Genomic DNA, 23,695 nt, shown 5'->3' with positions numbered 1-23,695 from the left:
TTTCATCTCCAAATATTTTCCAGTTTCCTTTGTAATTTCTTCTTTGATAAATGATTATTTTGGTGTGTGTTAATTCCAGAGACTTGTGAGTATTCCTAATTTCCTTCTGTTACTGATTCCTAATTGCATTTCATTATGGTTAAAGGATATACTTTGTATGATTTCATTCCTTTCATATTTATTGAGACCTGTTCTGTGGCCCAACATATGGTCTATTCTGGAGAATGTTCCATCTGTATTAGGGGAGAATATGTATTCTGTTTTTGTTGGGTAGAATGTTCTGTCAGGTATCTGTTAGTTCTAGTTATTCAAAAAGGCAATGTTTAAATAATAAATGTATTAAATAATAATATGCTACTATAAAGGCAGAAGGAAATAGATTGCTACTATGGTTTTGAACACAACATTGCTTGCCATAAACAGAAAGACCAAGAAAACAAAAAAAAATATCATTAAATTCAAACAGGAGATTTTTGCTGCTGAAGTCTCTGAAACTGGGGTCACTCAACAGGGGTTAAAAAGGAAGGTGAACCATGAGAGACTATGGACTCTGAAAAACAATCTGAGGGGTCTGAAGGGGAAGGGGGTGGGAGGTTGGGGGAACCAGGTGGTGGGTATTGTAGAGGGCACGTATTGCATGGAGCACTGGGTGTGGTGCAAAAACAATGAATACTGTTCTGCTGAAAATAAATTTAAAAAATTAAAAAAAAAAAAAAAGGAAGACGGTAGGTTATGTCTTTGAAGCTATTTTCTCACCAGACCATTGTGTTATCTTTGAGCTTAATCAGAGGACTGAAGGAGAAGTAAAAAGGAAACTAAGGTTATTTCATTCCAAGTCTGCTTAGCTCCTAAAACAATGAATCGTCTTGGCCCCATTTTAGAAACACACCATATAGAAATCTTTCTTTCCAGTTATTTTGCTTAACTGTTCCCAAAGGGCACTCAGTAATGCCCTGAACTGCCACAGGATCTAGTGTTGGGTTCCCCAGAAAACTCTAAATAAATTCTGCATGTAACTGGTAAGAATTTATTATGTTCCATTTAAGGAGTTTAAGGGGAGGGAATAGGTGTTCTAAAGTCTTCAAAGCCACTTTTCTCAGGTAATCTTTTTATTTGATACCCTATCTCTGACTCTGCTTTCTGTCAGTCGAGTCACATGATCTCAGCATCTTCTGCTTATTTGAACCAAGTTTGTTGTCTTTAGTGAGAGCAGGGCTCTCAGACCTATGCTTAATGAGGTGAAACACATCAGTTGGTCACTGGTGTTCAAAACAATTCCTAAAACAGAAGAATGATGACTTCATAGAACTCCCTCAACTTCTCTGATGTCTATCAAATGACAATGAATGGACTGAGGCAGGATTTGTGTCAAGTCAGATTCCCAAAGGGGACAGCACTTACTATGAAACATTTGTATTGACTTCTTTTGTAAATTCTAGATTAAATGAAGAAATAGAAGAAGAGTTCCATTTCTCATATCATCGTCCATGAAATATCCAAGACCCCAAATCCATAAGAGCTTTTGAATCTCATGGGTTTGATATGCGTTCTTCATTAAAACAGAAAAATAAACCACTGCATTTCAAGGTTACATGCTGGTTACATGACAGCAGTATGTTGACTGGAGGAGTTTAAGAATGAATTACCAATATCGGTACTGTAGAAGGAGTTTATAGCCAGGATGGGCCTAATGACCACAAGTTTCTTAGATACTGTCCTACTCTGAGAATTCTTAATCCATGAAAACAAGCACTAGGGTATATAAATGAAGAAAAAAACTTTCTCATCCAGCTGTATAGCTATGATATACTCCATAATCTAACAACAGTTAGGAAAGCTCATGAGTACTGTATTTTATAAACACTAAAAGAGCAAGGCAAATGTCAACAATTCTTGGCATTGCAAGAATATTTTATTGAACACTGACCCACATCCATTGATGACCAGATCCAACCCCTGTCTTCCCACAGGACTCTGATATAGGTCTAGAACCAAATTTGCCATCATGCACTTGAATTACTAGTAACTTACCTGCCCTATCTATCTGGCTATCAGCTTCTGAGGAAAAGGGACTAAGTCTCATACATATTGTATTGTCACCACCTAACACAGTACCTGGTGGACATGGTACACATTGTTGAACTCATCTATCCTGCACCTTGACTTCCCATCTCATTTCTCTTTCTTCATGATGGCTGCTTGCAGTTCAGCTCCTAATACGACATAGTGACATTCACTAAAGGAAAGCAATATCTACCAGGGTCTTCGATCTCTTATTTTATCAAAGATATACCATTTTCTATACTATCTTGGAAATAATACATTATCATTGAATACAATTACATAAAGCAGAAAGAAACTTTTCATACATAAAACTTCACTGAATGGTGGGGCACCTGGGTGGCTCAGTTGGTTGGTTAAGTGTCTGCCTTCACCTCAGGTCACGATCTCTGGGTCCTGGGATCAAGTCCTGCTTTGGGTTCCCTGCTCATCGGGGAGTTGGCTTCTCCCTCTTCCCTGCCGTTCTTCCACTTATGCTCTCTTTCTCTCTCTCAAATAAATAAATAAAATCTTTTTAAAAAGTGGAGTGAGGGGCACCTGGGTAGCTCAGTAGGTTAAGCCTCTGCCTTTGGCTCAGGTCATGACGCCAGCATCCTGGGATTGAGCCCTGCATCCGGCTCTCTGCTCAGTGCACAGCCTGCTTCCCTTCCTCTCTCTCTGCCTGCCTCTCTGCCTACTTGTGATCTCTGTCAAATAAATAAATAAAATCTTTAAAAAATAAAAAAATAAAAAAGTGCAGTGAATGGTAAATAAATTAAAGATGCAAAAATTCAGATTTGCATAAAAGAGATAGCAAGGGTAGGACAGCACTCACTTATATTTCAAAAACGTAACCTGTTCTTCAGTGAATACGCAAGTGCATTTCTTTAACTAGCGAGTTCTCCTAGTAAATTTCCAAATTTCTAAAAATGATTCTTCAGCTTTTAGAGGACATGGCTATTACGTAAAGCAGAGCACATATGCAGAAGCACCAGATGTATTGTGTTTCCCGGAACTTCACTTCTGGCTTCTTCACAAATAGGACTGAATTCTACACTTAGGGGCCAAAGATCTTAAAAGTAAGCGTAGTTTAATAGCCAACCTTCTAGTGATGTGTTATGTTTTACAGAGGCACTCACTGCAGTGAGATATAAAAGACCATGTTTCCCTGACTCACAATTTCTAACTTTTTAACTCTATCCCAGTCGGCATGACACTCAGAACTTGGCTCTGACTTCTAAACAACTCTTGGTACCGAAGACGTTTACACTTCAGACGTGATCCATTAGAACCCTGCTTTATTATTTGAAATACTCTTGAGACCTACCATTCCTTAAAATACACCTTTTCCTCATTTGTCTCACTCATTATATTCACATTAGGAAAAAATGGAAACAGTCTCAGACAAATCCAGGTGTGGTTAAAAATTTAAATTGCAGTCGTCATGAATAACAAAAGCTCTGAGAACCACAAGAGATCATTTTCGTTCCTCTCTATTAGCTGATGTGAAGCTTACCCTTGTTGCACCATAAACTGGAATGTAGTTTCCAAAGCTCAAAGCAGTTAGGAATGGAAATGATTATTCTTTTAAATGTAGTATGCTCATTTGCCATTTGCCTGGTACCCAACGCTACTCTCTCCCCATACTCCGCTCTCCAGCTAAGCTCACTAGGAATCTTCAAAAACAAAAATCCACCTTCTAGCTGTGCCGGGCCCAACCCCCAACCCCATCATCACCTTGATGGCCAGGCCCGCTGGAGTCAGCTTCTCTGCGTTTCGCTCACTGAGGCAGTCTTCTCCCATCAAAGAGGTGAGGTGCTGCAGACACTCGGCGTGTCCCTGCGACGCGGCCACATGTAAGAGATTGTTGCCATTTTCGTCGTGAATTTTGTCTAGGTTGTCGGCAGCGAGGTGGGGCTGTGGGGACGGTAAGATTAGACCAATTGAGTCAAGAATCAGAATGAGATGCTGTGGGGGTTTCGCTGTGGACACTGGGAACAAGAGCTGAGTTTCGAGGAGGTCTGGTGGCCATCCTGGGGATCTGAGAAGTCAAAAATTCCCTACTATTAATGCTAATGACTTTCCATTACAGTTTTTCTATCCTATCCTTTGGAACCCGAGTCCTCAAGGGACTTACCTTCATGGGAGACATGGCGACAGGGCTTGGTCAGTGAGCTCACAGAGGGGCCAAGATGGCTTCTAAACAACTCCAATGACATTTATGGTAATTAGCACATTCCCTCTCTGTCTCCTCCACTCGACAGCTAAGTGTTGACAGCCAGACTGTGTTGTATCCTCTGTTGTAGGTTTGTTGAATGAAGGAACTACTTCTCTCCACCATCTGGTCTGCCTCAAACAACGGAGAACTGGCTTTGATCGCAAGCTATCTGACAGCTGCCACAACTAGAGCTACCATGGGATTTCTTTCCAGACAATTGCACCCCAAACAAACTCCTGGGGCACCTGGAGGCTATACCTGGCCGTTAGTGTTCTCGCCTCTAGTGAAGCTTACTTCTCTGTGTATGACATGGTTGAGAGGGACTGTTGGAAGAGTCGAGAGGTGTTGTCATCAGGGAAACATGAAAACGTGGAATGGGCAGAAGAAAAGAATGAACCAGAGAGAAAAAGAGAGGAAGAGCCAGGAGAAATGGAAAAAGCTATTTTCAGGAGAAAAAAAAACATTACATTTTTTGGGGGGGAGGAAAGTGTTCAAGCCTATCCGCCTATGACAAGAGTCTGATTTGTGACAAGAGACCAGGCACATGGTACTTATCTCTGCACGGCTTTACCCTAAATGGAATCACACTGCCAAGATGTGATGATTTTCTCGAGTGAGATTTTAATTAACATCATAGTATCAGCCCAGGCTTGCTACTGTTTGATCCAAGTCTGGAAGCCAGAAAAGAACAATGCAGGCAGATGGGGTGTGATTTAAGTTGAGCTTTCTCTGAGCCAAAGCAGAACAGACTTTTCTTACATCATATTAACTCTGTGACATGAGTCTTTGGAAAAGCTTCTTCAGGCTCCCTGGACTCGCAGCACTGGAACGGAGTAAAAACTCCATGGAGGTCAGAGGGCAACTAAGCTCTAGGGGAAGCTTCTATCTGCAAATGCTTTCAAGCTTCCTGGTCCAAGTCTTCTGAATAATGATCAGGATAAAACAGAAGACGCTCTGTTCATGTTATGTGGCAGGCCCACCATCAACAAGGAACAGACGTCCCCACAAGTAACTGAGTGAGAGCACGGGGACCCATTTGAACACGGAAAAGAAGGACATTAAGATTCACGTGAAAGCAAGGGCTGGACTTTGTTTTGTTTTTGTTTAGATTATGGGTCCTATTCCTGTCAGATTCATGCACAGTTAAAGTGGAATAACACTCCTTCTCCAGCCGTTGGTTTTCTCCCTGTATTAACCTCCTACCTTTGCATTTTAAAATTCAGAAGGCACATCCCCTAACTCAAGCTATGAGTAAAGATGAAGCCAGAAGGGAACAAACGCTCTTCATTCCATTACTCATGAATGGAGCCAATGAAACCGAAGTCTCCAGAAGATGGACTTAGATCACACTTACCAGGAGAGAGATCTGTCCTTCCTTAACAATGTTCAAGATGCTTTTCACTTTTTTCAGATGCTCACTCCTTTCCTCCGGGCCCTGGGAGCTGGTCCAGTTCCCACTCCCGATGGGCTCTTCTAGTTTGGGTTCCGTGGCTGCGGACTGCAGATGGAAGGCCCTGAGCTGACAGTCTGGCACCGCCTTCTCACGTTTTCGACCCGGAGCATCATTAAAGGTCTTGTTGAGGAAGTCCTTATTCTGGTTCTCGGGCTCATAGGCGGAGCCACACTTCACCAGTGCGGGTGAGTTCTCAGACTCTTCAGCAGAGAGCTTTTGCTGGTCGCGGACGACAGACAACGCTTTTCTCAGCTGAGGGCTTTTCACGGGTGAAAGAACACAGAACGGGGTCGTGTTGGCTGGAGAGCTCTCAGCACTGCCGGGAGAGCAGGCTTTGCCAGAAAGGCCATTGATGGTGGTGCACAAACCCAAAATTCTCTTCTCTGGAGTCACCTTGGTGTAAGAGGCAAGCTGTTGACTGGATTTAATGTAAGGCACATCCAGAATCTCATCCATGTCAAGGTCATAGTGCTCCAGTTCTCCCAGCAAGGTGCTGGGCTCGGTGCTCTTACTTTGGGGACCGCTGTCTCCATCTCCAGGGCTGAGCTCTTCGGGTTGGGGACCTGGGTTGGAATCACCCCCTTTCTGGTACTCCACCTTCTGGTTCTTCTGGTCATCGCTTTCGTTGTTCTCCAGAGTCTCTGGCTGGTGCTTTAGCGGGGAAACTCGCTTCACGGGACGGAACTTACTGTACACGTCGGCGATTCCCGTGGGCTTCTGCGTGTTTGTAATGAGGGCCGACACATTGCAATTCCAGCCGGAGCTCGAAACTGTTTAGAAATACATACAAGAGGAGAGTATTACATTGAAATGCCGAAGGTATCTTGGCCACGCAGGCAGGCGTAGTCCACTCATGTTACATTCAAAGAAAGCCCCTGCCTGAGGGGACAACCTCGAGAGAACGTGTACGGTAAACCAAACAGTTCATGCTGACTGCTGGAAAACAGTGAGTGATAAAAGTTATGGCCTATTGGCTCAAAATTAATGAAAATACTAATCATGGAAAAAGCAGGCTGCTGAAACAAACAAGCAAACAAACAAACCAAGATTTTTAGGCTCATTCCCTGGATGGGTATACCTCTTTGGAATGATTAGGATACTTGTCATGACCTTGGAAAACAGAAATGAGAGGTTGGATCTTCTGTGTTAAATGAACTTCCAAAGTAGTTTGGGGAGAGAAGGGACGTGCACACACACACAAACACACACACACACACAAACACACACTCATGCATACATACGTATATGTATATCCCTAAAGTTTAAGAAGTCCCACATAGAAAAGGGGTAAATTACTCAATATTGGGCAAAATGAAACCGTGACCCATTGCGTGACTGTCCCCCACAGATGGTTATCCCAGAGAACCACCATTCAGGGGCATTTCCCGGTGCTCTCTGGAAAATGACACAGCAACATCATGTATTAACACTTCACAACAGAACATGCTGTGAGATTCAAGGGTGTCCTCCAATGTTGGCAAAGCTGGAAACAACCAGGAGGAGAAGGAGCTGCAAAGGGAGAGAAGGGAGGCCAAGATGTGCACGTTGGTGGGCATTTTTCTTTTTTCTCATTTATCTGCAAAGCTTAGATTAAGACGGTCTGGTTTGCCTTTGAGAGAGCGTCTGGTAGACACAGAGTGTGCGTGAAACAATGCATCTGGAAGTTAAAGAGAACACCATCTCTCCGGGTTAGCCTCATGGAAGATAACCCTGTGCCTTCTGGCGCAGGAACAACAGTCTCCTCCCTCATGATGATCCTGCTTCCTCTCTGGGACACTCCCTTGACTAGACCACTGACCCGGCTCCCTTGAAAACTTGGGAGACCTCTGATTTATGGCCTCCTCCCCTTACATTTACATTTACACCATCTCCCTTTCACAGTGGAGGGGAGGTTTTAGCACATGCCCTCCATCTAGGGGCCTCCCATCTCGCTCTCCTCTTCTGGAACAACAATAGGTAGGAAGTATTTAATCCCAAAGCATGGTCTTGTGTCTATTCTTTGCTACTGGACACAACCAAAGAAAGAGAGAGGTGGGGTGAATTCAGGCCTGTCACTTCTAGGACAGTCTCTGGCTACCACAATTCTAGGGGTGAAAGTGGCGTAAAATTTATTGAAAGTTCCCCAAATTTAGATCACCAGTCAGTCTTGTTCCTATTGGGAAGTGTTTTAAAAGGATTCAGAGAAAGTTCTGGAAGCAAGCTAAGGAGGTGAGAGGAACTATTCTGAGCCAGAATACTATGTAACTGTGGGTGGATGGGGTCTTACCTCCAAACAGACCATAATTTGGCATGGGGTTTTCCAGAGGGTCTGCACTAAATGGTCTAGTTCCAAGACTGTTAAAATCTATGAAGAGAATCCTATAAGCTGTGGAGGGAGGCCTGGATTCTGTCCAGTAAGGAACAGGTATTAACAAGGAATGCTCCATAAGGGAAGAAAGGTATCTAGATGCTGCTGAGCTGCTGCTTCTCTTCCCTTTCGTTGGCTCTAGTTCTAAGCTGTACACAGTACTTGGCACAAATTAACAAATGCTAGTATTTGAATTTGAATCTCACTTTGTGCAACACATTAAATCTCCTTGTAAATGCCCGAAGCGCATCCTTCTGAGGGATTTACAGCTTAATATCACAGGGGACAAAAGTCCCGTTAATAAACTCAGAGGAGTGATAATCACCAATGAGAGCTGGGTTTTCCAAAGTTATTTATGAAATGTAAATATGCAAAGGCAAAGACTAATTCCAGTTGGTCCATTATAAATTTAAAAGGTTTCCTAACCTTTATAGGTCTATTTTTCCCAAAAAATGTGAAGCTATGAAAAATTGTCTGCCAGAAATTTCTGCCAAGCTTTTCTCTCTTCCTTTCAAGAACACATGGTTACTTATTTCAAATAGCAGAGAGATAGCGGATGTAAAGTTTATAATGTGTAAATATGCCTTTAATTTTATCCATCAATTTTTCTGAAATGCTTAAAATACAATGGCCAATATATGTGTGTGTGTTTATGTGTGTGTGTGTGTGTGTGTGTGTGTGTGTGTGTATTTATACACATACATACTCCTTGACATTTAAGAGATACGTACTTATTATTAGGGATAGTATTTGCTAATATCTTGCCAATTACCTTGAGTCCTTTGGAACTTCTTGAAAACGTGCATCTCAGGAGGTAATAAACAATTTTTAAAGTCATATAATTTAGTGGACCAATACAATGAGTGCATTGTACCAATCTATTTAGGTATTGTATAAGGTCGTGGATTCAAAGGGCTACTCTTTTATGTTGGCTTTATTTACATGTGAAATTTTTTCCAAGTGATACAGGGAAATGGATACCATATGTTTCCCAGCTGTTTTGTACTGACAGGAGCCATTAAGAATGCTCTATGGAAATGAATTCTGTCTGAGTCTTATGAAAACACTTCTTTCCAGAGATGGGTCTAGAGACTGAAGAAGGGGCATCAACGTTAGGCTTGTTGTCCTTCCTCTTCTTCAAACCTCTGATTCTTTTGTAGGCTCAGAGTGAAATCTACGCTTTCTAGTCTGTGTCCTGTTCATCAGGAACAAAAAATCCCAGTTACATGAAATTGATTGTTCAAAAGGGTCTGATGAGAATGTTCCAATTCGTTACTACATATACATATCTGAGAAGGAAGGGCAAGTTTATGCTATATGTAAGACATAACTTGAGATTATTTCTCCTGAGCTGGGAAAATAAGCATTTTAAGTACAACATAGGAAAAGGGGCTACTAATGATTGACAAGGTTTTAATTTCCAATTTTATGAGGCTACCCTGAATTTCATTTATATTGTTGTTCTACACCAACACCATCATCAATTTCTAAAAACACTTGAAGACAAAGTTCAGATTATGCTTACTAGGGAGGTTTTGAGGCTAAATTTGTTTCCTGGAAATCATGAATAAAGGCCTCGTATCCCTGAAAATTTTATCCATTCTCTTATTAGATCTTTACAAGCTCTATGAGAACAGGGTCTGTGTCTAATTTATCTCTCTATCACTAAAAGCACTCAGTAAATTGCTTTATAGAAAGAGGTTCTTAATGAGTTTTTGGTTGGATGGATTCATTTCTAACATCTTACGAAAGTAAACGTGTCTAGTATACCTTGAACTTCTCTACCTGCTTATGTTACAAATTTTCTGAAATGGTCATTAAGTAAATTCAAGTGTTTTTGAGGCCGATTGATAGGCCACCGGGGTCCCTTCCAAACTCTCTGGTGTTGGGACTGTCTCTGAGCTCCAGCAGGGTTGGTTTCCAGTGGCCTGCTTGCCGACCTTCCCCACTCTGCTGTACCCTCAGCAGATCTGATGTGAGCCTAGGATGAGTGCATATTTGTCACAGGCAGCACGTTCCAAAGCAGGGAATCTTAGCACTCTCATCCCTTATTTGCTCCCTCCCTCCCTCCCCGCCACTCATCAAGTACACATACTCTACTACTATCTCTTCTTTGTAAATGTGACCTGGGTCACGTGACCAGGCACGCAGCCTCCCAAACAATCCCGCTGGGGAGCATCACCAGCCCTTCTCTTTCCTTGACCTGCATCGCTCATCCCTCCAGGCACCAACTCTTGCTGTGGCCCGATCACAGATTTTTCTCAAATCTGGTCCCTCTTTTTCATCCTATTATACTGACTGGACCATACGGAAATCCTTGCACATCCTCTACAAAGTTCTAGCTACTTCTCTGGTCTCCTTTTCTAGTCCTGAGTTAATCAGTCTCCAAGTAGGTCTGATTTTGTCACTTCTTAGCTCTGAATCCTCAGGTAGCCCAGTACGGCCTATAACATGTCCCCCTACGTGGCATGCATATCCCTGCAGTATTGAACATGGTACACAGGAACCATGCTGAACACTCTTGACTTAGAGTGTAAGGGAGCCATGTGTTGTTCAACTCTCTTTCTTCCCCCTTACTCATTCGAGGAGTCTCAGTTTAGTGCTACAGTGAATTTAACTCCTCTCGCAAACCTACCATCTCCCTTTAATGAAACTATAAGCCTCAGGCTCAGAGACTTTGAGAACCAAAGAGTTAACAGGAATGTTTTATTTTAATCACATTCATTTTAATGGTGACCTTGAATTGACTGCAAGTGATCTTGGTTTTCTTTTTTTCTTTTTTTTTTTTTTAAGATTTTATTTATTTCAGAGAGAGAGAGCATGCACACAAGTGGAGTAAGGGGAAGTGGGAGAAGCAGACTCCCCATTGTGCAGGGAGTCCAACCTGGGGCCCAATCCCAGGACTCCAGGATCATGACCTGAGCCGAAGACAGACGCTTAACCGACTGAGCCACCCAGGCACCCGTGACGTTGGTTTTCTATTTACAATACTGGTGTGAAGTTTCTTTCGAAAACAGGTTATGTTTCGAAGTAAGACATTTGAGGAAAATGTTAAACAAATAACAGTACAAGTAGTTTACAAGGAGAGCAAAAATAACATAAGGCAGCTTTGGATATAACACGTATTATGGAAATAATACTTAAATTACTAAGGTTTGGGAAACTGTCACTCAGGATAGTAACTAAATTCCTTAGCATAAGATGCAGATTTTTTGGAGGAGTCAAGATGGCAGAGAAGTAGCAGGCTGAGATGACATCAGGTAGCAGGAAATCAGCTAGATAGCTCACCTAACCATTGCGAACACCTACAAATCCAATGGGAAATCGAAGAGAAGAAGAGCAACAATTCTAGAAACAGAAAACCGATCACTTTCTGAAAGGTAGGACCTGTGGAGAAGCGAATCCAAAGTGTCGGAAAGATAGACCGCGGAGGAAGGGGCCGGCTCCCGGCAAGCGGCAGAACAATGGAGCACAAAATCAGGACTCTTAAAAGTCTGTTCCGCTGAGGGACATCGCTCCAGAGGCTAAACCGGCGGGGAAGCCCATGTGGGGTCAGCATAACCCAAGGTCCCATGGGGTCACAGAAGGACCAGGGGTGTCTGAGTGTCGCAGAGCTCGCAGAGCGGGGAAGCTGGCTACAGAGACAGAGCCGAGAAGTGAGCTCTCAGCTTGAGGTTACCTTGAACCAGTCACAGTCCGGGTGAGCATGGAGAGCGGCCGGAGGCCACGGAGATGGAAGCTACCGGGCACTTTTCTCCAAGTGCGAGCAATTGAGTGCTTTCCTCCAAGCATGACCAGAGGCCAGGGAGACGGGGGCGGTTGGGCGCTTTTCTCTGAGGGCGCACTGAAGAGTGGGACCCCGAGCTCTCGGCTCCTCCAGGCCGGAGACTGGGAGGCCACCATCTTCATTCCGTCCTCCAGAACTCTACGGAAAGTGCTCAGGGAACAAAAGCTCCTGAAAGCAAACCAGAGCGGATTACATAGCCCCGCCCCTGGTAAGGGCGGTGCAATTCTGCCTGGGGCAAAGACACTTGAGAATCACTACAACAGGCCCCTCACCCAGAAGATCAACAAGAAACCCAGCCAAGACCACCTTCACTCACCAAGGAGAACAGCAGAATTCCAGAGGAGGAGAAAGCAAGTCTTATCTGGACAAAATGACAAGGCGGAAAAACTCACCACAAAAAAAAAGAACAAGAGGCAGTACTGAAGGCTGGGGACCTAATCAATACAGACATTGGTAATATGACAGACCTAGAGTTCAGAATGACAATTCTCAAGGTTCTAGCCAGGCTTGAAAAAGGCATAGAAGATATTAGAGAAACCCTCTCTGGAGAGATAAAAGCCCTTTCTGGAGAAATAAAAGAACTAAAATCTAACCAAGTTGAAATCAAGAAAGCTATTAATGAGGTGCAATAAAAAATGGAAGCTCTTACTGCTAGGATAAATGAGGCAGAAGAAAGAATTAGTGACATAGAAGACCAAATGACAGAGAATAAAGAAGCTGAGTAAAAGAGAGACAAACAAATACTGGACCACGAGGAGAGAATTCGCGAGATAAGTGACACCATAAGACAACACAACATTAGAATAATTGGGATTCCAGAAGAAGAAGAAGAAAGAGAGAGGGGAGCAGAAGGTATATTGTAGAGAATTATCGTAGAGAATTTGCCTAATATGGCAAAGGGAACAAGCATCAAAATCCAGGAGGTTCAGAGAACCCCCCTCAAAATCAAAAATAGGTCCACACCTCGTCACCTGATAGTAAAATTTACAAGTCTTAGCGACAAAGAGAAAATTCTGAAAGCAGCCCGGGAAAAGAAGTCTGTAACATACAAGGGTAAAAACATTAGATTGGCAGCAGACCTCTTCACAGAGACCTCGCAGGCCAGAAAGAACTAGCATGATATATTCAGAGCACTAAACGAGAAAATCATGCAGCCAAGAATACTATATCCAGCTAGGCTATCATTGAAAATAGAAGAGAGATAAAAAGCTTCCAGGACAAACAAAAACTGAAAGAATTTGCAAACACCAAACCAGCTCTACAGGAAATATTGAAAGGGGTACTCTAAGCAAAGAGAGACCCTAAAAGTAGTAGATCAGAAAGAAACAGAGACAATATACAGTAACAGTCACCTTACAGGCAATACAATGGCACTAAATTCGTATCTCTCAATAGTTACCCTGAATGTTAATGGGCTAAATGCCCCAATCAAAAGACACAGGGTATCATCAATATGCTGCCTACAAGAAACTCATTTTAGACCCGAAGACACCTCCAGATTTAAAGTGAGGGGGTGGAAAACAATGTACCATGCTAATGGACATCAGAAGAAAGCTGGGGTGGCAATCCTTATATCAGTTCAATTAGATTTTAAGCCAAAGACTATAATAAGAGATGAGGAAGGAAACTATATCATACTCAAAGGGTCTGTCCAACAAGAAGACCTAACAATTTTAAATATCTATGCCCCTAACATGGGAGCAGCCAACTATATAAACCAATTAATAACAAAATCAAAGAAATATATTGACAATAATACAATAATAGTAGGGGACTTTAACACTCCCCTCACTGAAATGGACAGATCATTTAAGCAAAAGATCAACAAGGAAATAAAGGCCTTAAATGACACACTGGACCAGATGGACATCTCAGATATATTCAGAACATTCCATCCCAAAGCACAGAATATACATTCTTCTCTAGTGCACATGGCACATTCTCCAGAATAGACCATATCCTGGGTCATAAATCAGGTCTCAACCAGTATCAAAAGACTTGGGATCATTCCCTGCATATTTTCAGACCACAATGCTCTGAAGCTAGAACTCAATCACAAGAGGAAATTTGGAAAGAACCCAAATACATGGAGGCTGTTTAGAGAATTTAGAGAAATTAAAGAATGAATGGGTCAACCAAGAAATTAAAGAAGAATTGAAAAAATTCATGGAAACAAATGATAATGAAAACACAACGGTTCAAAATCTGTGGGACACAACAAAGGCAGTCCTGAGAGGAAAATATATAGCAGTACAAGCCTTTCTCAAGAAACAAGAAAGGTCTCAAATACACAACCTAACCCTACACCTAAAGGAGCTGGAGAAAGAACAACAAAGAAAGCCTAAACACAGCAGGAGAAGAGAAATCATAAAGATCAGAGCAGAAATCAATGAAATAGAAACTAAAACAAACAAACAAAAACAGAACAAATCAACAAAACTAGGAGCTGGTTCTTTGAAAGAATTAATAAGATTGACAAACCCCTGGCCAGACTTATCAAAAAGAAAAGAGAAAGGACCCAAATAAATAAAATCATGAATGAAAGAGGAGAGAACACAACCAACACCAAAGAAATACAAACAATTATAAGAACATACTATGAGCATGATCTCCCTGATATGAGGGAGAGGAGATGCAACATGGGGGTTAAGGGGGTAGGAGAAGAGTAAATGAAGCAAGATGGGATTGGGAGGGAGATAAACCATCAGTGACTCTTAATCTCACAAAACAAACTGAGGGTTGCTGGGGGGAGGGGGGTTGGGGGCGTGGGGTTATTATGGACATTGGGAAGGGTATGTGCTATGGTGAGTGCTGTGAAGTGTGTAAACCTGGCGATTCACAGACCTGTACCCCTGGGGAAAAAAATATATTATATGTTTATAAAAAAAAAAAAAAAAAGAACATCCTATGAGCAACTCTACGCCAACAAATTCGACAATCTGGAAGAAATGGATACATTTCTAGAGACATATAAACTACCACAACTGAACCAGGAAGAAATAGAAAACCTGAACAGACCCATAACCAGTAAGGAGATTGAAACAGTCATCAAAAATCTCCAAACAAACAAAAGCCCAGGGCCAGATGGCTTCCCAGGGGAATTCTACCAAACATTTAAAGAAGAACTAATTCCTATTCTCCTGAAACTGTTCCAAAAAACAGAAATGGAAGGAAAACTTCCAAACTCATTTTATGAGGCCAGCATCACCTTGATCCCAAAACCAGACAAGAATCCCATCAAAAAAGAGAATTACAGACCAATATCCTTGATGAACACAGATGCGAAAATTCTCACCAAAATACCGGCCAATAGAATCCAACAGTACATTAAAAGGATTATTCACCACGACCAAGTGGGATTTATTCCAGGGCTGCAAGTTTGGTTCAACATCCGCAAATCAATCAATGTGATACAATACATTAATAAAAGAAAGAAGAACCATATGATACTCTCAATAGATGCTGAAAAAGCGTTTGACAAAGTGCCGCATCCCTTCCTGATCAAAACTCTTCAAAGTGTAGGGATAGAGGGCACATACCTCAATATTATCAAAGCCATCTATGAAAAACCCACCGCAAATATCATTCTCAATGGAGAAAAACTGAGAGCTTTTCCGCTAAGGTCAGGAACACGGCAGGGATGTCCATTATCACCACTGCTATTCAACATAGTACTAGAAGTCCTAGCCTCAGCAATCAGACAACAAAAAGAAATTAAAGGCATCCAAATCGGCAAAGAAGAAGTCAAACTATCACTCTTTGCAGATGATATGATACTATATGTGGAAAACCCAAAAGACTCCACTCCAAAACTGCTAGAACTTGTACAGGAATTCAGTAAAGTGTCAGGATATGAAGTCAATGCACAGAAATCAGTTGCATTTCTTTACACTAACAACAAGACAGAAGAAAGAAATTAAGGAGTCAGTCCCATTTACAATTGCACCCAAAACCATAAGATACCTAGGAATAAACCTAACGAAAGAGGCTAAGAATCTATACACAGAAAACTGTACTCATGAAATCTATACACAAAAAGTACTCATGAAAGAAACTGAGGAAGACACAAAGAAATGGAAAAATGTTCCATGCTCATGGATTGGAAGAACAAATATTGTGAAAATGTCTATTCTACCCAAAGGAATCTACACATTTAATGCAATCCCTATCAAAATCCCATCCATTTTTTTTCAAAGAAATAGAACAAACAATCCTAAAATTTATATGGAACCAGAAAAGACCTTGAATAGCCAAAGGAATATTGAAAAAGAAAGCCAAAGTTGGTGGCATCACAATTCCAGACTTCAAGCTCTATTACAAAGCTGTCTTCATCAAGACAGTACGGTACTGGCACAGAAACAGACACATAGATCAATGGAACAGAACAGAGAGCCCAGAAATAGACCCTCAACTCTGTGGTCAACTGATCTTCGACAAAGCAGGAAGGAATGTCCAATAGAAAAAAAGACTCTTCAACAAATGGTGCTGGGAAAATTGGACAGCCACATGCAGAAAAATGAAAATAGACTATTTCCTTACACCACACACGAAAATAGACTCAAAATGGATGAAGGATCTCAATGTGAGAAAGGAATCCATCAAAATCCTTGAGGAGAACACAGGCAGCAACCTCTTTGACCTCAACCGCAGCAACTTCTTCCTAGGAACATCGCCAAAGACAACAGAAGCAAGGGCAAAAATGAACTATTGGGATTTCATCAAGATCAAAAGCTTTTGCACAGCAAAGGAAACAGTTAACACAAAACCAAAAGACAACTGACAGAATGGGAGAAGATATTTGCAAATGACATATCAGATAAAGGGCTAGTATCCAAAATCTATAAAGAGCTTAGCAAACTCAACACCCAGAGAATAATCCAATCAAGAAATGGGCAGGGGACATGAACAGACATTTCTGCAAAGAAGACATCCAGATGGCCAACAGACACATGAAAAAATGCTCCACATCACTCAGCATCAGGGAAATACAAATCAAAACCACAATGAGATACCACCTCACACCAGTCAGAATGGCTAAAATGAACAAGTCAGGAAATGACAGATGCTGGCGAGGATGCAGAGAAAGGGGAACCCTCCTACACTGTTGGTGGGAATGCAAGCTGGTGCAACCACTCTGGAAAGCAGTGTGGAGGTTCCTTGAAAAACTGAAGATAGAGCTACCCTATGACCCAGAGATTGCATTACTGGGTATTACCCTAAAGATACCAACGTGGTGCTCCAAAGGGGCACGTGCACCCGAATGTTTATAGCAGCAATGTCCACAACAGCCAAACTATGGAAAGAACCTAGATGTCCATCAACAGATGAATGGATAAAGAAGAGGTGGTATATATACACAATGGAATATTATGCAGCCATCAAAAGAAATGAAATCTTGCCACTTGCGACGACGTGGATGGAACTAGAGGGTATTATGCTTAGCGAAATAAGTCAATCGGAGAAAGACAACTATCATATGATCTCCCTGATAGGAGGAAGTGGAGATGCAATGTCGGGGGGTTGGGGGGTAGGAAAAGAAAAAATGAAAGAAGGTGGGATTGGAAGGGAGACAAACCATAAAAGACTCAATCTCAAAAAACAGACTGAGTGTTGCTGGGGGAAGGTGGGACGGGAGAGGGTGGTGGGGATATGGACATTGGGGAGGGTATGTGCAATGTGTAAGCCTGGCACAGAACTGTACCCCTGGGGATAAAAATACATTATACGTTTATTAAAAAAATACATTAATTAATAAAAAAAATGCAGATTTTTCTTTTTACAGGCATACCTCAGAGATCTTGCAGGTTCAATTCCAAACCACTATGATAAGGGGAAAATCTCAATAAAGCAAGTCAAATGAATCTTCTGACATCCCTGGGTGTATAAAAGTTATGTCCATGTTATTAAGTATGTAATTGCATTAGATCCAAAAAAACAACATACATACCTTAGCGAAAAATACTGTATTACTGAAAAATGCTAACCATCATCTGACCTTGCAGCAAGTCATCTTTTGGCCGATGGAGCGTCTTGCCTTGATGCAGATGGTTGCTGACCGATCACGGTGGTGGGTGCTGGGGTGGCCTTGGCAATTTCTTAAAGTAATACAATGATGACATTTGCTACATCAATAGATTCACTAACAATTCCTTGGTAGCATGTGATGTTGTTTGATAGCATTTACCCAACAGTTGAATTTCTTTCAAGTTTGGACACAGTCCTCTCAAACCCTGCCACTGTTGCAGCAACCAAGTTTATGTCCTGTTCTAAATCCTTTGTTGTCCTTTCAGCAACCTTCATTCACAGCACCTTCCTCAGGAGTAGATTCATCTTTGCACATCAATAAGAAGCCACTTATCATCCATTCAAGTTTTATCATGAGATGCAGCAATTCAATCGCATCTTCAGGCTCTACTTCCAAGTCTAGTTCTCTTCTATTTCCATCACATCTGCAATGACTTCCTCCACTGAAGTCTTGATCCCTTCAAGCTCATCCATGAGAAGTGGAATCAACCTCTTCCAAACTTCTGTGAATGTTGGTATTTGTACCTCTTCTCATGAATTACAGATATGCTTTATTTATCTAGAATGGTGACTCCTTTCCACAAGGTTTTCAACTTACTTTGCCGAGAACCATCAGAGCAATCACTATCCATGGCAGCTCTAGCCTTCCAAAATGTGTTTCTTTAATAACAAGACTTGAAAGTCAATATGACTCCTTGATCCACGGGCTACCGAATGAATGTTGTGTTAGCAGGCATGAAAACAACATTGTCATCGTCCATCTCCATCAAAGCTCTTGGGTGACCAGGTATATGGTCAATGAGCAGTGATATTTTGAAAGAAAAAAAATTTTTTTCCTGACTGGTAGATCTTAACTTAAAATATTCAGTAAACCATGTTGTAAACAGAAGTGCTATCCTGTGGGTTTTGTTGTTCCATTCTCAGGGCACAGGCAGAGAACATTTAGCATAATTCTTAAGGGCTCTAGGATCTTCAGAATGGCAAATGAGCACTGGCTTCAACTTAAAGTTTCGAGCTACATGAGCTCTTAACAGGAGAGTCACCTGTCCCTTGAAGCCAGAACCTGATTTCTTCTCCCTAGCTATAAAAGTCCTACACAGCACCTTCTTCTGACAGAGGGCTGTTTCATCTACACTGAAAATCTGTTGTCTGGTAGAGCCACCTTCATGAATGGTCTTAGCTAGATCTTCTGGAGAACTTGCTGTAGCTTCTACATCAGCATAAGCTGCTTCCTCCTTCCCCACTTTCTGTTACAAAAACAGCTTCTTTCCTTAAGTGTCAAAAACCAACATCTACTAGCTTCCAACTTTTCTTCTGCAACTTCCTCACCTCTCTCGGCCTCCACAGAATTGAAGAAAGTTAAGAGCCTGCTCTCCATGAGGCTTTGGCTCAAGGCAACGTTGTGGCTGCTTTGATCTTCTAATGGGACTACTAAACTAAGACTCTCTCCATATCAGCACTAAGGCTGTTTTGCTTTCTTATCATTTGTGTGTTCACTGGAGCAGCGCTTTTAATTTCCTTTAAGAATTTTTCTTTTGCCTTCACAACCTGACTGTTGGGTGCAAGAGGCCTAGCTTTCAGCCTGTCCTAGCTTTGAATCATGCCTTTCTCGCTAAATGTAATCCTTTCTAGCTTTTGATCTGAAGTAGAGACATGCAACTCTTCTTTCACTTGAAGCCTGCGAGGTCCTTGTAGGATCGCTGACTGGCCAAATTTCAATACTGGGGAGTCTCAGGGAACAGAGAGGCCCGAGGAGAGGGAGATGGGAAAACGGCTGGTTGGTGGAGTAGTCAGTACACACACAGCCTTTATCGATTAAATTTGCCATCTGATATGGGTGTGGTTCATGAGCTCCAAAACAATTACAAAAGTAACAGCAAAGATCATGGGTCATCGATCATCCTCATGCACATAGTAAGAATGAAAAAGAAATTTAAAAATTGTGAGAATGATCAAAATGTGACAGAGACATGAAGTGAGCAAATGCTGTTGGGAAAATGGTGCAGAGAGACTTGTTTGACCGCACTGCCACAAACCTTCAATTTGTAAAAAAGAAAATAAATCAATAAAAATGCAATATTTGAAAGGCACGAGGAAAATGAAGCGCAATAAGAAGGAGGTATGCCTGTGTTTATTTTCTAATTTATCTTCTCATTGAAGCACCCATCATCCCACATTACTAATTTCTCCCTGCACCCTCCATTGTTAAACTCCCCATTTCTGGACACACCATGTTCTTCCTTCAATGCTCCTGCCTTTGGGCAAGATCCCCCTCTTCCGATAATGCCCTGACTGCTTTCTCTGCCCGAGATGAGGCTCATCTGAGGAGATTCCCCTCGGGGTGACTGACTCTCCCAGGAAACCCTTATTCCCTGCTTCTCAGTGTCCTGAGATATACTTGCCCGTACCAAGAATTAGATATTTATGAAGCTCTTTTGCAACTCTTCACACCTGCATCTGTCTCACCGTCTATCTTGAGAGTACCTCTAAGGCAAAGACTGCTCATGAACCTCCTTATGTTTCCAATCAGCCATCTGTCTGGCCTAGCTAGCATCTCACAGATACGGGGGCCCAGTGGCTTATCTTTTAATGAATGAATGAATGAAGGGAGGAGGGTGGAAGGAAAGGAAGAAAAGAATATGCTAAAGATGCAAAGTACAATCCACAGATTTGAGCTGTCTTGTAACAATGAGTCACCCTTGCCACATTAGGGGCACATCGTGTTGAACATTTCAAAGGCAGAGTTAGCAACGTATTGAAGACAGTCAGACATTTCGAAGATGTGCTGCATATGGAAATATTTTCATATGTTTCCTACAATAGGTTCCAGGCCTTGATTTCTTCATGTGTAAAATAAAAGGGTTAGACTATATGATTGCTAAGACCTGATCCATCTCTAAATTTCTATGACTACATGGAATGTCTACAAATAACAGGGCTCTTTCTTCTAAGTGACTCACTATGAAACACTATAATTCTTCTGGATCCATGTCTTTCAACAGATCCTTACAAATTTATAATTATGAGGCTAAGCTGATTGCTGACACAGAACAACTCGTTGGCTCTTGGGACTGATAAATTAGTATTTTCTTAGGAAGATAATGTACAGTTTGCTATTCCATCGGTGGATCCAATTTTCGAGAACGAACGTCAATGCTGGCTCCCCAGATGCCTATTTAATTTACTTCTAAATATGGAGTCATGTGTCCCTATTAGAAAATTAGCTTTAGACATCAAGAAGAGAAAGAAAAGGGGTATGTCTTTAGGATAAAATAGTGTTTCCCTACATTTTACTGTCAAAGTTAAATGAATTCTATTTTCCAAGAGAAACAAAATGGTCAGTTTTACTTGTAATTGCCTCAAAATGTACATTAACCACACAGGCCACATCTATAGTTGCCAAAGTCCAGGCACTTTCAAGGACACACCTGTTAAGTTCTCCAACATTCTATTTGCTTCTATTTTTACACCGAAGAGAAGGACATTATGAAAGACTGGGAGTGTCAGCATTAGTCGTGAGTTTCCTTAAACCACTGTAAACTTAAATCTGCAGTGGGCTCACTTCTTGCAAACACCTCAGGCTCTGGAAGGAATGGTGACAGGTGACTCATACCACCTCATGACTATAGGAAGAAGAGTGTGGATGACCTGCTGGGCGCTCTTCTGGTCCATCCTGGGAGACTAGACTGTAACCTGATCCAAAACAAAGGGTTGCGTTAACTCTGGATTTGGAGAATTGTGTAGGACCATGATGTTTCTTCTGTGTGAAGAAAGCCTGTTTCTGGAACTTTCCCACATTACTGCTGGTTCCTCTCTTTCATTGATGCCATGAACCCTTTATTGGGGGTATTATAAGTCTTAAGGGGGAAAACAGAGCTCTTTCTTTCTCATTATAAAAATAGCAACCAATGATCTATTCACATTAAGACATTAAATTCTATTGGGAAGGAAATGCTGGTTTGGTTCTCAAGTTCTGACTTTAAGTGGCTGTTGGTATCAAGCAGCTGCTCAAAGTGTCAGATTCATGTTTCATTACTTCCAGCTCTGCCCAGAAGTGTCCAGACTTGCTCTTGTAACTTTGTGCCCTATCTGCACCCATTTCTTTGTTCTGTGAAAACTCCAAATCATCCTCAAGCCCTTACACTACACTAGACAGAAAAGATACTTCACCAAAGAGGCACATTCTCTCACGAAATCAGACTCAATATTTTGACAACTTTAAACCTCCGAGCTCCGAAAGCACAGTTTACGTAGAAGAGCAGTTGATAGGTCTGAAGAAAGTCTATGGTTTCAGTCATTCTGTCATCTAAAAAGTATGCTGACCTTCACTTTGCCATTAACCAAACCCCTTGAGTGCATTAAGCCTTGTATTCATTCCAGGCCCCTGTTCCAGGCTCCTTCTTTTCTTTCTCTCCCTGCTGTGCTGAACTGTAGGGAGAGACACATAGGATGAGGGACAGAGAAGAGGCTCATCAAACTAAGCACTGAAACAGGGGACAGCTTGCTCTGGGCGCTATCTGCAAAGTGTTAGAGGAAACTCAGTGTGCCTTCTGGAAAGCGCAGACACACACTTACCAGTTTTAACTGAAGGTGGCGATGTTTTACAGGGTTGATCTATGGCCAAGGACAAAGAATACCAAGTTACTGGTCTTCCGGAAGGGAGAGAAGGGGAGGCAGATGGAGGACGTGTGGGGGTGGGAAAATCCCTCCTCTCTACCCTCTACTCCCCATCTCTCTATTCTCCATCTCCAACCGCTGACTCCCCCAGTGCCTGAGGATTTGATTTCTAAATACAGAGCTAGGTATTTCCATTAGAAATAGAGCCTCAGACCCAAGAAAAAGAAGAAGAGGCGTATGTCTTCAGGGTAGAAGCAGAGTATTCTCTCCTGTTTTCTGGCTAAAAGTGAAATGAATTCTGTTTTCCATGAGAAGCAAAGTGGTAAGTCTGCGAAACACGGTCTCCTTTTTGAGAGGAAAGCTGTGTAAGGTCTGGAGGGGAGGAGAAAGAGGAGTAAGGCCCAGAGGTGGCTGTAGCTTTCTCTTCTCTTGACAGCCCGCCTGGGGTCTGTACACAAGAGCTCCCACCTGGACCCCAGGTTTTAGTTAGGAAGCCTCTGAGAGAAAGAGCAGGTACAGCCAAACAAATGCAGAGTGCAGACAGAGGCTTTTCCTAGGGTAAATGAGTGGCAGAGTTCCTTTCTTCTGTCTCCTGGGGCAGCTCGATATACACTTCACAAGCAGTACTATAAACAATGGAAAAAAAAAAAAAAACCTTCAGTGTATTTCACGAATTTCTCAAAAATGATATTCTTTAATTGGAATGTTCCTAAAATTTCCTCCATTTAGCATTTTTTTTATCATGTTAATGTTAGTCACCATACAGTACATCATTAGTTTTTGATGCAGTGCTCCGTGATTCATTGCTTGTGTGTAATATTTTTAAATTGCTAATACCATGTATTTGTGTAAGGTTTTCTAAGTTTCTGAGTACAAGGCCAAGGGTTCGGTTTCGTTAGAGGTTTGGGCAACAACTCTGCAGGATGGATGAGCAGTTCTTCCTTATTCTCACTTGAAATAAATGAGAATTCTGGGAATTTTAAGTATGATGTCGCAAATCGCAGAGCGTGCCTGCCGACTCTTCCACCAACACCAAGGTTCCCTGACTCCAGCTTTCTTTCCAAAACAGGGCATAATGACCTTATCAAAACTGTAATTATTCCTTAAACATGCAGTTCCTATTTTCTTTTTAAGATTTTTATTCATTTGAGAAAGAGAGAGAAAGTGTGCAAGCACAAGTGGGGGGAGGGGAGAGGGAGAGTCAGACTC

General features: G+C 41.9%; 1 protein-coding gene across 6 annotated transcripts in view; it reads right to left on the bottom strand.

Moving 5' to 3' along the window:
• The window catches only part of SNCAIP (synuclein alpha interacting protein), a 155,601-nt gene that overhangs the window by 32,397 nt on the left and 99,509 nt on the right, over positions 1-23,695 (bottom strand). For all 6 annotated transcript variants that reach the window (XM_032844261.1, XM_032844268.1, XM_032844292.1 and 3 more), the window contains 2 exons: positions 5,613-6,481; positions 3,778-3,957 (listed from right to left, as the gene is read on the bottom strand). In XM_032844261.1, the coding sequence (XP_032700152.1) occupies positions 3,778-3,957; positions 5,613-6,481 (1,049 nt within the window). The remainder of the gene's footprint in view (positions 1-3,777; positions 3,958-5,612; positions 6,482-23,695) is intronic.

Source organism: Lontra canadensis, unplaced genomic scaffold (genome assembly GCF_010015895.1).
Source record: "Lontra canadensis isolate GAN:19392208 unplaced genomic scaffold, GSC_riverotter_1.0 scaffold4, whole genome shotgun sequence".
NCBI classification, from domain to species: domain Eukaryota; kingdom Metazoa; phylum Chordata; class Mammalia; order Carnivora; family Mustelidae; genus Lontra; species Lontra canadensis.
This window is presented reverse-complemented; position numbering and strand designations above follow the sequence as displayed.